The 14,265-nt window shown below is 48.4% G+C and overlaps 1 protein-coding gene across 1 annotated transcript in view; it reads left to right on the forward strand.

Moving 5' to 3' along the window:
- Positions 1-14,265, forward strand: part of LOC119463931 (fibroblast growth factor 17-like) — a 97,851-nt gene that overhangs the window by 60,784 nt on the left and 22,802 nt on the right. Inside the window, exon 3 of the mRNA XM_037724755.2 lies at positions 11,329-11,494. Coding sequence (XP_037580683.1) covers positions 11,329-11,494 — 166 coding nt within the window. The remainder of the gene's footprint in view (positions 1-11,328; positions 11,495-14,265) is intronic.

Genomic DNA, 14,265 nt, shown 5'->3' on the forward strand with positions numbered 1-14,265 from the left:
AGGCGGGTTCAGCGTCATTGCAAAGACGTACGAACCTCTTGAATGTCACACACTGTTTCCAAATGATCGTGCCAAGACTTAAGCAAGAAGAAAAAGAGGGGGAGGATAGGAAGGGAGAAGGAGGTGGCGGGAAAGTGCGAGAACAGCGTTATCTGGGAGTCATACATGACGAATACGAAAGACAGAGGCTGCAGAGTTGTTTTGATTAACCAGTGTCAATCTCCCCCGAAGCTCTGTTATGCGCGAGAAGATTCCGGGGCGCTGAGGAGACTCGATATTTAGTCAAGAAACTCGCACATGGGTTCAATGACTGCAGAACATTTCTAACAAATTCTGTTGGCTTTGTATGATATAGGTGCAGTTCTGTTAATGTTATGTTCACCCTGCGCAAAATAGCAAATTGGATGACGTCTTGCTTAAACACGTATGTGAACGAATTGGTTGAAATACGTTGGTTAAAACAAATACTGTTGAATGGAGGAAACTATAGAAGTTTAATTAAACTTCGAACGAAACCTTACACATAGTGGAATTGACCGATGAAAAAAAGAAGTAAAAGTGTAATTGCAGTCTTTTCTGGCGTTACGCAAACCAACGCCAACGCCTGAGCGCTCCATGTACTATCTTTTCTTTTTTTTTTCTTTTTACGTGGAACACTTTCATGCGTAAATTTTGCTGCTCATAGAGCACAGTAGAGAGCAACTTGCACCTTAACGTGTATCATGTACATATCAAACGGCAGAATGAGCGCGTGTACTTCGTGATTAAAGACAGAGATGGTGTCTTTAATGAAAAGCTGGAAATGTTTGCCTGGCTTACTGCCCGACATGCAGTTTTTCCGTTGAACTGATTATCGCAAGGATTGGAGAAAACCGACCTTTTGAATTTGAAGTTAACTCTCAACATTGCTTTCGCGAGTGCTTTACTTGAAACATTTTGCGTGCTCGTTGGCGTCGTCTTTTCTGATGATGAACTGCGCGTATACCACTCTCATTTTCGCTGCGTGTCTCGTGAGCTCGCCCGAGCTGACGTTTCGCCCCCGCTTAGCACTTCGCGTCGCCAAATAGTTTGCATGCATGGTGCAAGATGGCGCTGCAGCCTGTGTCGTTCTATGCCGCGTTCTTCTCAAGCATGACTTCAAGTCCTTATCTCCGAGGAGGTCATTTCGAGTGTTTGCCGAGCAATAACCACTGCGTGTCTCCCAGTTTCCATGCTGCCGTGCAGGACGATGCCCAAGAAAGCCTGCGTGACATCATCAGCATGCGTGAAACCCTTATCTTTGCACAGAACTGCTGAGGCTCTTTCGGCTCGTAGTAGTAGAAGCGTGCGTAGTAAGTGTATAGTAAAGAGAGACCGGTGAGGTAACGTCGAAGTGAATTGCAAGAAACATTCGTTCTGGGGCAGGGGCATCTTGATAGGTTCGCTGACGGTTCGCTGACGGTTCGCTTGGTGTAGGTGCGCTGATTTGTTATTTAATCATCGCAAATACTGACGATTATCGCGCAAATCTCACTAATTGACGTTTTAATTAGTTACTTTATGGGACTTGTCGAAATTACGGAAGTGAGGTCGCTCAGTACTCAAAGCGTAACCTTTTGCTAGAAACTGTGCCTTGCAGCAGTTTCGATAAATGCGGACGCAACATCTGCTGTCAAATGCATGGCTGTTCCAGTTAATCGTTTCCACACTGTGTGCTTCCACATTCCGGGGATATATTGATTTGAACAGCTAGACGTTTCGCTGCAGATATTGAGTACTTATTTTCTGAAACTGGCACAATTGAGGCAGAGTTTCTAGCAAAAGGTGATGTTTTGAGCATGGAGAAGCTTCAATTTTGCAATTGCAACACGCCCCATATAAAATAATAATTAGTGAAATTTATTCATTAATAATCGTATTGGCGAGTACTATGCTAATTCTGACGTCTGCCGCCGCTGTGAAACCTGGTCATCGTTTTTTTATTGCTTTTTTTTTAGTGTCAAATCTCCCATCGTTAATAATCAGAGACAGTCGTCGCACCCGCCGCGGTACCTCAGTGGCTATGGCGTGACGCTGCTGGAATGCAAAAAACACTCGTGTACTGTCATTCCCCAGGTGGTCGGCATTTATGCGGAACCCTCCACTACGGTGTGCCTCAAAATCAGATAGTAGTTTCGGCACGTAAAACACCAGAATTTATACAGTCCTCGCAGCAATACGCGGTATAGAGTAGCTTTTGCCAAAGGAAATAGAATTCATTACCTATCGTCGAGCTATAATAAGCCGAAATACGAGAGAAAGAGCGGTAAAAAAAAAAAAAAAAAAATAAGCCCGTTTAGCAGGTGTAAGACGTCGCCTGGGAGGAATCATTCGGCGCAGGAACAAGTTTTTTCTTCGGGATGTTCCAGTAAGTTCCCTTTTTTTTTTTTTTTTTTTTTTTGCTGCTCTATCTTCTTTTAAACATAAGTTTTCCGTGCATAAACTAGCATAGACTAGAGTGCACAATAAGGTCTCCTGAGCATTTTTCTGACTGTTTTTAACATATAGGTTGTAACTTTTGGGGGGAATAAGTATCGCTGATCGTTCTTCCGCGATCGTTCTTCCACGATACGCGCGCGCGCGCATGCGTGAGTGCGTGCGTGCGTGCGTGCGTGCGTGCGTGCGTGCGTGCGTGTGTGTGGTGTGTGTGTGTGTGTGTGTGTGTGTGTGTGTGTGTGTGTGTGTGTGTGTGTGTGTGTGTGTGTGTGTGTGTGTGTGTGTGTGTGTGTGTGTGTGTGTGTGTGTGTGTGTGTGTGTGTGTGTGTGTGTGTGTGTGTGTGTGTGTGTGTGTGTGTGTGTGTGTGTGTGTGTGTGTGTGTGTGCGTGTGTGTCAGAAATCAGCTGAGGATATTCTTGCGGCATTCGTTCCATGTCATCATTCTGCCGTTGCATACTGCACCATATATTTTTCAGTGCACAAGGTACCTTGGCCTGCATAGTGTATTCAAATACCTGGTGTGCCGAAAAGGGCGCTATCGGCGAATGCCGTTCAGCTGTCACATGTCCGCAAAACTCCAGCGAACAAATACTCCTGCAGGGCTTCTTAAATCATGGCGGTCCACAAGTTGTGGAACCGGAGTGTTTTTCCAGCAGCGTCGGAAGTGGAGCAATTCTCCACCATCTCATCTGGCAGAGGTCCTACGAGACACACTGGCAGAACGATTGTGGCGGTCAAGTAACCAATCTTTGTCGTCATCCGTTCCAACTATGACGACGCCGGTGTCTCCCCAGTCTATATAGCCGCTGTGAATGGTAATTGTCTTAAGTGACTCTGCTGATGTTCCCCTCCTGGCTTACCTCCCGAGAAAATGAGCGGAGCCAGCGAGCAAAGTCCCATCTCTTCAGAGAGAAACCCCGGCTGGAGTGGCGGCCGGTGGCAGAGCAACGCGAGAAGTGGAAGGACCCTGGAGTGGATTCGGGCCAGAAAGAAGCGCGCGCGTTCGCCGAAGCACGTCTGAGGGCCCGTGCTGTGTACACAAGCGTCTTGTGCTCAAGCGGCACTGTGGAGGGCGGCGAGCGGGGAATCCGGAGGGGGGGCCCCCGGCATGGCTTCGCCGTATTTCACCGCACCGAGGCGCCTCCTCCGGATCTGGCTGCGAGCCTCGGGTCAGAACGAGATGCCACCAGCGAAGACGTGCGCTTCCCTCTCTCTGCCGTTGGCCACCTTGCGTCTTCGCTCCGGGCCTTTCTTTCTTTTTCGGCTGCAGCACCATTATTATGATTACCGGCGCGGACCGTTCTTTTGAAGCGAACCGCGGTGATACACGTCGCGAGTTCATCAGCCCTATAAACCCATAGAGATAAGCGCCCTGTTTACCTCGCGTGGATTGGGTTCTCGGACGTGTAAGCCGTGCGCTACGCTGGAGGCACAAACACAGCTGCCTGTGTGCCGGCGGCGGCCGCGGAGGACTCCTTCCTTATCGGGGACGGCTGTCAACCACCGAAAACCTCCTTACGCAACCGCCGCCTCCGAAAGCGCGCTGTACAGGAAGAGCGCGCGCTCGCGCGAGCCGAGAAAAGGCCTCGACCTCGCGCGCTCGCTGCCTCGGTGGGAATGTCGGCCTGGCCAAGAAGGTACAGCTCGCGAAGCGGCGCTGGAAAAAGCGCGCGCCAGCGCCACTTTCCCCGACTCGCGCCAGCAAGAGCGACGACGCCGTGGCGCAATATTAATTGAAACGTCTGGCGCGGCGCGGTTCAAAGAGGTCGTCGTGCGCCTTCCGATAAAACGTCGGGAGCAGAGGTTAATAACGGAACAAAAGCCGGAACGGCGCAACTCCCGCCCCTCTCTCCAGGAGGAAGAAGGAAATAATAAAGAGCGAAGTGCGAACAAGTGGGGGAGAAAAAAATCATTAGATGCGCAGCCAAGCGCGCCCTCTTCTCCTCGACACGTTGGTGCAGAGTTTTCACGGAGCCCTCAGCGACGAAGGCGCCAGCAGCGCCAAAAGAAGAAGAAACAGAAACGACAAGTTTGTTCTAGAAGGACTTCGTGTACAAGTAGTGAATGTCGGAAACGTTGCACCATAGCGTGCCGCGGACAACGTGAGGAGAGGAACATTTCTGATCGTGGCCTTCCGGCTTCAGACGTACATATACGACCGAACAGCTGTCAGAGGCGCTTCTAAAACACGCGCGCTTGGTTCGTGGGTCGTCCACGCTCTCTCGTAGAGCGAACTAAGCTTCGCTCGCATGTTGTCCACCCCTTTCCTATTTCCTTATATTCCGCACGTATAGCAAAATTCAAGAACAGGGAAGGCAAGAAATAAGTGCCCGCGCTAGCGGCAGGCGAATTGCAAGCTCCTCACCGCCGTGCAGTTTACCAGAAACAATTCACTCCCAAATCAATAGCCCGTTGATTCAGGCTTCATTTTACGCCGAAGGACGCCTTTGCAACATTCCGCATAAGTGCTTCGTTCGCCTTGCGCCACGGAAGAGCGTTCTAATCACAGTCGTTCAGATAGGCCGGCGGCTCGCGAGAAGCGCAGAAACGCCTGCACAGCCTTCTTCTGTGACGTTAAGTCCAGTCTGTGGGGGAGAATTCTTTCTTCCGACAGAGGCCGGTCGTCCAATTGGTTGAACGCGTTGTTAAGAGATTGTCGCTGCGCACTTCGGGCCTGTACGTTTTTTTTTTTTTTCACTCTCTCTCTCTCTCTGTCCTTTTTCTAACCCTTATTTCCCTGCCCCAGTGCAGAGTAGCAAACCGGATTCTAACATCTGGTTAACCTCCCTGCCTTCCTCACCATCTCTCTCTCTCTCTCTCTCTCTCTCTCTTTGTGCCACGATCTAAAAATCAAGTGACTCCGTTACCCGCACCTTGGCAACAAAGTAAGAAACAGCCGCGGCTAATGAAGTGACCGCTGTCGCACCGTATCTGTGCGCTCTCTGGAGTAGGCAAAACAAGAGAGATTATCTGGGAGCCGGGCGCGAACGGAAATGGCCCTCGACTTGCCTCGTGAGGAGGGCCGCTATGGTAACAAGTGGTTAGCATACATAAATGACAAGTGCGCACCCCGCGGTATATGTTAGCGTCATCTTCCGTGACAGTGCGTTCTCTTGCTGTAATTTTTACCTTTCAGAGGATCTCAAGATCGTTTGGCGAGTAACGATGACCACGAGCAATCGAGAGATCTGATTGTGTGAATAACGGTGTGACAGTTTCGCATTCGAGCCGGAAAGAGTACAAACCATAAAGTTTCGTACGAACAGACCGGAAAACCGAAGATCATATTGTTCCTGTGGAAGTGGAACACTTCAGATCGTGTGTCGTAGCGTGTGCGAACACATTGTGACGTGACAAACACGAGAAACTAAGGCGAACACTTAACTTAGTCGCAAATATGTGTATGCTTTTCAGATAGTTATATTTCTTTTCTCTATCTCTGTCATTTATGTAACCTTTTATCTCCCCACTTCCCTATTCCCCTCAGGTGGCAGTTGATACGCTGGACAGAGCGACCAGCAGGAATTTCCTTCTTTCCCCTCTCAGAAAAAAAAATTGACAGCCACTTACGACTTATGGCTAATAACAACAGCGCACTGAAAACGAAGACGAAGGAAGGCGTAGGCTCAACGAAAGCGCCGACGAGGATAGAAAACCGGCGAGTTTGTATTGGTTCATGGCTAATAGCAACAGCACAGTTGTTATTAGCCAATAGCTTGTTATCAGCCAAATGCAAATAGCTTTCATGCACGATCAAACCTGCGTTTCTTGCGGCTATTGGGACGTTATCATAGTTACGCGGACATTAGCTCACTAGATGTTGCGATTAAATAACTTTTTTCAATGAAGTCGGCATTGTGTGTAGCACGCATACTTACGCTTACAATAATTGATCACGCAAAGGCGCCTGTCTCAGATTCTGGACATATCTGCTGAAAGAAGATCGAGCGTAAACTGTTCGTGCATGTCACATTATATTCGCTGTAAAGCTGAACAGTTTGCACATCTGTTTCTTCTACTCTGCATCTTTTTTTTTTTTTTTTTTTTTTTCAACTACGCGGTGTGCCATACGGCTTGTTATGAATAAATAAATGCGTGCAGTTTTTCTTCGTGAATAAGCTGCATAACTGGCCTGTGGAGCTTATCGGCCATAATAACTGTTCGTAGATAGGCACCTCTAAGCACTTTTTCCCTTGTGGCCTTTGTTGTGCCTGAACCCAGCAGCAGCAGATGGGGATCATCCGAATTTCCGCTTACTATATATGTCGACGCAGCGTTCTCTGTTAAGTTTGCCATACGTGACAACATAATATATTTTAAGCAAAAGGAAAGACTGCGTTATCCGAAGCTAGCGGGCGACTTATATCGTAGCGCACCTTCTGTGGCGATTTAATGACAAACCACGTGTGATGTTAGCCGACCTCGTAAAACTGTTACGCTTACAGCAGCGATGGGATTCTCATTGTTTTTACCACCTTTCGTTAGACCGACTAATAATAATGACTGGTAATGAATCAAATGTCCTTCCCACTGCCGTAAGGCATGTCACCCATAGCCTATACCCACTAAAACGAAATCTTAAGGCGAAGCTAGCTTTCATGTAGCATTAAGAAATGCTCGCGGTCCCTTTTGGGGTTCGCTCTCACCTGACGCTGTTCTTGTTATATGCATACTAAAAGTTTTCCTGGATCTGCTATGTCTTCTTAAATTTTTTTTTCTTCTTCTGTAATTGGAACTTTTCGTTGCAGCTTCTAGGGGAAGGTGCGCATTTTGTCGTGAAACAGAACTCAAAGCGAGCGTAAAAAGGAAACGAAAAACAGTCGTACCAGACAAATAGCGCCATTGCGGAACGGAGAAAAAGTTCCCGACCGGGCTTTGCACCCAAGCTCTTTGTGTTGTGCAACACATCGGGCGAGGTTCCAAGTGTTTGCGTTCACTTCCTTTTTCCTGGTGCGCCGGTGGTTCGCCGGAATTTTTGTCAACGCACGCGTTTGTCCTGATGTCTTAAGTACTCTCGGTATTCCGCATCGAATCGGTAATTCTGCAGCCCTCGGTGGTTGCTCCAGCGGTGGCGTTGTATATAGGTGCCCGCAAGAAGTATAGCTGACAGGGCTTGTAGAAGGGGTCGTTTCGCATTTAATAATACTTACGGGCTTCGAAAGCCACTCAGTGGCCTTATGTGTTTTACCTCGAGTGACAAGAAAAAACAAAAGAATAAGAAAGATGAAATGTCCAGCTTGCCGCGACGTGTAAAGCAGGGTAATAACCTGAGGTTCTTGGAATGTGTACTGAAAATTCATGGAGCGCGCTAGGCCACTGTGGGGGCTGCGTGCCGTGAATTCATTCGTGTGAAGTACCATTCCGCGGAACGCTCACACTTGCTGAATTAGATGATCTGTGTCCTCCGCGAAGGCAATTCTCTATATAGACGCAAGATGAATTCAATCGCTCGAAACCAAAGGCAATTATTTGGCTTCTGCATGGCGACCGTTTTGTGCCTGTCTAATACACCGGTTTCCAGACAGCTATCGAGAGAAATCCGTAGGAGAGCGCGAGGACTATATTACAGACTTGGTCGCCGAACCTCTCTCGGGAGAAGGATACACAGGCACACGAGCACATATTGGTTGACCTATAGCCGAAACGCTTCGTCGGTACATTTCGGGTGACTTGCACCCTATACAGGGGCTTTCGACACCTTCGACTTCCTCAGTGGGTCCCGAGCTTGGTCCTGTGAATGGGCTTCTCGAAGCGCGGCGCGACCGACCGAGGCGGCGCGTCTCTTATTTCGGGCGCTCGGGTCGGGAGCCCCGTGGCGGCGGCTCGTCACGGGGCGGGTCCGTACACGGCACAGTTAATCAACCTTTTCGTGGCCGCGGGTCGCCTTCGGCCGGCCGCTGTCAGCCGCGGAATCTTGCCCGGGGGCCAATCGGCTGCCGTCTCCCCGCGCATGCTTTGGCGAAAGCAGCCCGAACGCCGTCCATCAGGAGCGCTCCGGACGGCCGCCGTCTGCGGCGCGGGAAAATTCGGGGGCGTCGAAAACAGGCGCCGTGATTGATTCCGGACTCGACCTGTCTTCTGCTGGATCCCGCTCATGACGTGACGTGACGAGCTGACAAATTCAGCCGACATTTCGCGCAGAGCACTGCGAATCCCGCCGCCGCCGCCACCGGACGTCCACTGCGCACGACATGCACACCACCCGCGCGATCGCCCGAGGCGTCGACCGTGCACTGTTGGCGTTACGCCTTCCCGCTCGGCGGCCCAGACTCCTATCGCTCGGCACGAAGAGGCTGCGAAGAGGGGTGGCAACATTGGCGTCAATTTGAGCCGGCGCGATGAGCTGTTTGATAGGCCCTGCGCGACGCAGTTTGGCGCAGGTGCACTTGTGTCATGTCAGCCGCAAAGAAAAAAAGAAGAAGAAAACAAAAACAAAAGAAAACGGGGCATAAAGTTATTCTGCCAAAATTCCCTAACTTGTCACGGGCACCTAAGCAGACGTACTATTGTAGGGTGCGCGCAGTACCGGTATGACCCGCTCTTGTGAACTCGGTTCTGCTTAATTCGAGCGCTTAAACTATCAAGCGCGTTCTCTACAATAATTGGAGCTCTTCATGATCTACTTATACGTAATTTACGCGAACTTGTGTTCACCGTGCTTCCTGAACTTATTTCCCCTGTTTCTTGCATATTAACCTTTGCAGAAATAAAGAAGCAATATATATATATATATATATATATATATATATATATATATATATTAATTTATGCGTTGGGCGCTTTATTCTAGCTGGATAAAGATATAAAAAAATACAGGGAGGTTGACGAGAGGATATGCCTTCGGTTGGCTGCCCTGCACTGGCGAAAGGGCAAAACGGCTCTGGAGAAAGTACAACATGTAAGGGCCTACAAGCAACGCCCTCGTGAGCAAATCGTGCTCCTTCCACGATCGTCGTCGTCATGGTCTTCACTTTCGCGGTTAGAGTGCTGACAGGAGCCGGCTTCTTGGTTGTTATACCGGGCGTTTCAGCGAAGACTCAGCAATTCCTAAAACAGTGCAGTGAAAACGAAGAGGCCATTATTATTGTTTATTTATTTGGGGGAGGGGGCGGGGGGCGACGCTTTATTTGCTCAGGTGGGCATCAGAAACTAACATCAGAAAGTTAAATTAGGGCCCGTGCTGCAATTACGGAATCGAAGCTGATCATTGTCCAAGACAGGTCCATGTAAATATCCCTAAACTAGCACCAGTTTCGAGATATCCGTGCACAAACTCGTGGCCATGTGCACTGGCGCTTCACACATTATTTTCACAGAAATCCTTAAGCACTACGGAGAAAAAAAAAAGAAAAAGACATGCAGGTGGGAACACATATGTATCTCCGGGCAGATATTGGAGACACATATGTTAAAACTGGTGGTAATTTAGAGGGTAATCACTGTAGGCGGTTATACGTTGACCACCGACTGCATTCAACTCCGCAATTGCAACATTCCCCTTTTGGTAATTAACTGAAACGTTCGTTAGTGTATCTAGTGAAGCATAGATGTTATCAGTGATTATCGCCCAATTTCTGATGTCCACCGGAACGAAAAGCGAGTCGTGGAAGAAGAAACAGAAACGTTTTAACCTCTGTATATGTAATGTATATGTAATGTATATGTATATGTAATGCGTAGGATGGATAACCGGTGGACCATTAGAGTTACAGAATGGATACCAAGAGAAGGGAAGCGCAGTCGGGGACGGCAGAAAACTAGGTGGCGTGATGAAGTTAGGAAATTCGCAGTCGCAAGTTGGAATCAGCTAGCGCAAGACAGGGGTAATTGGAGATCGCAGGGAGAGGCCTTTGTCCTGCCGCGGACATAAATATAGGCTGATGATGATGATGATGATGATGATGATGATGATGATGATGATGATTCACCATTTTTAAGGATTACACATTCCTAACTGAAACACCCGGTATAATAGCTTTCTTTTCTTTTTTTTCCCCCTGTATTATGTTACAGTTGCGTTTTGTAACGAAGTGTACTTCCAGTGTATTCTGTTGGGTCTTCGTACGCGTATTTTTTATGTCAGTTTTTCTGTCTCGCGACACACTGTCATTTCAGCACGAGTTTGTGTGATTTGTGTGTGGCGTATACGGCTTGCGTGCCGAATTATAGGAGCAGAAGCCTTCGTCAGGCTTATGCACTGTAAAATAATTTACACCCTTATTAATTTTAAGGGTGTAAATTATTTTACAGTGCATACGTCATTTAGCCTCTGCTTCTATCCTGCATGCAGACAGGAGAATAAATTCATTCAGGTAATGCGCCTCAGTCATTGTGCATGCCTTTCGCTTTCAGTTTCTCCGCCCTTGCTCGCCCCCGTAGATATTGCTACGAAATTTTACTAAAGGGAAATCTGGCTTTAGCATCTATGGTAGCTGCAAGCATAATGTTTCAGCCGTCACGGGAATGGTGTTACACGGCCTCCACCTAAACTTCGTCCATCTGGCTTCAAACGACTTTGTGACTCTGTGATTGGTCATATTCAACGAAATATTTCGTTATAAATGCAACAATTGGCGATGTTTATGCACGCGTGCACGGTCTTATTACCTTACGCGTTTGGAAAAAAAATATGTTTGCTCGGACATTTAGACCAATTAAGGCAGGTAAATTGGTAATAAACAACGTCACAAGAACGTCTGAAGTCACAGCCGCGAGGATTAGACAAACCGTCATTCCCATGGCGGCTGAACGATGTCGCAGTGCCAGATTTGCCTGTGGTGAACTTCATACGAAAATACGGCTCGCCCATTCGTTTTCGTGCGCCGCCGCGTTGCTGCAGCGCGCGTCACGCGGCCTCTTTTCCTCCGTTTCAGGTGAAGTGCCAGGGTTTCAACCTCAAGAACAAACTCGGAAATCTAGGCAGTGACGTCCAAGGCGGCCGCTCCATCCAGATCGAGCTCGTTCTCTACAACCGGTGCAGCCGCGGCAACATCCAGCTCGAAGGCAAGAAAGTGACCGCCGCCCCGGGAAATTCTTCCAGTAAGTTTTGATGGCCGTCACACGATGTTCGCTCTCGCAGAGGCCGGCGATGAGCGTGTTTGTTGTTTTGCGCTTGTCACCCCCTCTCCTGTTCCAGGAAAGTAATGTCAGTAAACGCATTCGCGCGCGATATTTAACTTCGTTTTTCTCGCGAATGCAGTATAGTTAAATAGAATCTACGGTTACCGCGACGCGCCGTCTTGTTCCATAGTCTATATATGTTGGCATTCGCGCTCCAAATGGAGGGGAAAAAAAGGAGATTGGATAACTGCATCCAGATATGTACTATAGTCTATAGGAGCTCGTGTTTTCTTTGCCTTGAGTGCCATGGTGGAAACAGATTATGATTCGAGAGTCGTAGCTCCGCGCTTACACTTGGTGTGCGTATCCCCGAAAGAGTGTTGCGTAGGTCTGACATACGCGGTCGCCGCTAAGCTTACAGCGTAGTTAGCCTGACTGCGAAACTGCGCTGACGCCAGGGGCAGTCTTCTCGATCGATCACTTTCGGGAATATATTTCTAAGTATTTACTGAGCCAGCGGAAGTGGTCACAACGAAACAAATGGCACAGCTCCCGACAGCGTTAATTTCATGTCGCATAGATATCAACTGCTCAAGTTCATTGACAGCACGAATTTCATCGAGGCCTGTTCTCATGGGTCGCGAAGCTTCGTCAGCGACATCAACAAGAGCGTTGCGATTGAAATGGGACTTGCATTGTTGTGATACGTGAACTATATAGTAATGCGTTGTTCGCTATACCGTAAGGGACAAATACATTACACCTATGCAAGTTTAAGAACTCTAGCTAGCGCAATTTCGCCTATCTTTTTTTCGGAATATTTTCATATTCTTTCTGCTGCCCCGTTTAGTCGATGACGTGTATGACATTTTTGCGCAGTGCTGATTAGATCTGAAAAGACGCCCACACTTGAGACATCTATATGTTTCCTAAGTCGGCTTTCAGAAGCACATACATTAAGTTGTAATTAAGTTGTATGGCGGCCCTTTAGAGAATTTTCGTCAGATGAATCAGATTAATTGAAATACGTATGCGTGAGCTAACAACGACTGCTTTTGAGCTTTCGAACGTCTTCGCTCCACGTGAACCTTATCTACTACTACTACTACCATCGCATGAGTTTGATTTAATATGCGAAGTAATTAGTGGTTTAGAATGTGACGTCTGGTCAAGATGCCATATTGTTTGAGCGTTAAAGACGACGGCTTGCCTTCAATCAGCGGGGAATTCTGAGCTCGTTGACTCTCGGTCAGGTTATAGCTAGCCAATAGCGACAGAAAATTGAACAAACCCATGGCTTAGCTGCCTGAGGGCTAATAGGCTCATGGTTCTATCCTATTTACTGGAGATACATTTTTTTTTCAACATAAGAACATGCATGCATGCATGGGCGTGTGCCTGCAGATATATCTGAGCGTTTGTCGTCTGTCGTTATGCATATGCACATGCAAGATGTGCAATATATTATTATATCAATAGTCAGCGCCAAGCAGCACGCAAACGTATTTTTTCTGTGCTTTCTTTTTTTTTCGTGTATAATGTTACAATAGGTTAGTTCCATCAGAAGTGTCTCTACGCAACACAGATGGCCCCAGCCTCCATAAACCGCCATGTTTATGTAGGCTTCTATGGAAACTTCGCTGCGATGGGCCATATACCTTGTCTGTCGCACTGAACGACGTATCTGTAGATTTTAGGTTTTTTAACCTCTGCTGAATAACGGCGGGGAGCAATTGCGGGCAATTCCAGCGAGGCTAGATCCGCCTGCAGCCAACGTCCTCCTCTTTTTCAGCCAGCGAGAGAGAGAGAGAGAATAAGGAAAGGCAGGGAGGTTAACCAAGATCTCGCCTTGGTTGGCTATCCTACACGTGGGGAAAGGGGAAGAAAGATGATAAGGAAGAAGGACAGAAAAAGAAGTCACTGTACATGCACTCGCAGATGAAAGTTCACTGACGCATATGTGCACTCATGATGAATGTTCTCTCACAAGCGCTCATCTAGTCAGGTTGTCTTCAAAAAATTGGCTGTGGCTTAACTCAGTTATGCGTGGGTGTGCTTAGCGAGAGGGACGGTTATGCCAAAGTCTTTCGCAAACGTCACACGCAAATCCAAACGGATTGTCTGTAAAGTCCGTTTGGAACATGCGCGTCGCACTTGAACTTTGAGCCAGCCGAATCACATGGTCCGTCACACGGCGAGCCTTCACGTCTTCCAACTGCGTTGGCTAGGCGCGGCGCTCTCCGAGCTGCATCACTCTGCCGTCTCTGTTCGATACGCCGAGCACGTTCTTCTTCTGTCCCCGCAGCTCCTTGCCTCCTCCTGGTTTCATTCCGTCGTTGATCCGCGGCACTGGCACGAGATGCCGAACTATACGACGAACCATCCTCATCTGAATGCACTCGCCTGGCCGCTTCGTACTTACGACGCTTCTCGAGGCGTGCGGCTCGTTCTTCCTCCATCTCCTCGGCTCGCTGCCTCATCTTGGATTCGTTCCGACGACGAAGCCTGGCTTCTTTCAGTCTCTCCGACTCACTTTCCATATCTGCCGACGAATCCCACCGAGCCCCCCCGTCTATATATACGATGCAATATATATACCCCCCCCCCCTTCTATATATACGATGCTTCTCCGGCGATGCAACGCCGGCGGTTGCTAGGCAACGGCTCAGCTCGCGGTTTCACCGGCTCCTCCTCTGACGTCATGCCTAATGGCGCGGCGAGCGGCGCTGCCAGCTGCGGCGGTTGCTATG

This window comes from Dermacentor silvarum, chromosome 1 (genome assembly GCF_013339745.2).
Source record: "Dermacentor silvarum isolate Dsil-2018 chromosome 1, BIME_Dsil_1.4, whole genome shotgun sequence".
NCBI lineage: Eukaryota > Metazoa > Arthropoda > Arachnida > Ixodida > Ixodidae > Dermacentor > Dermacentor silvarum.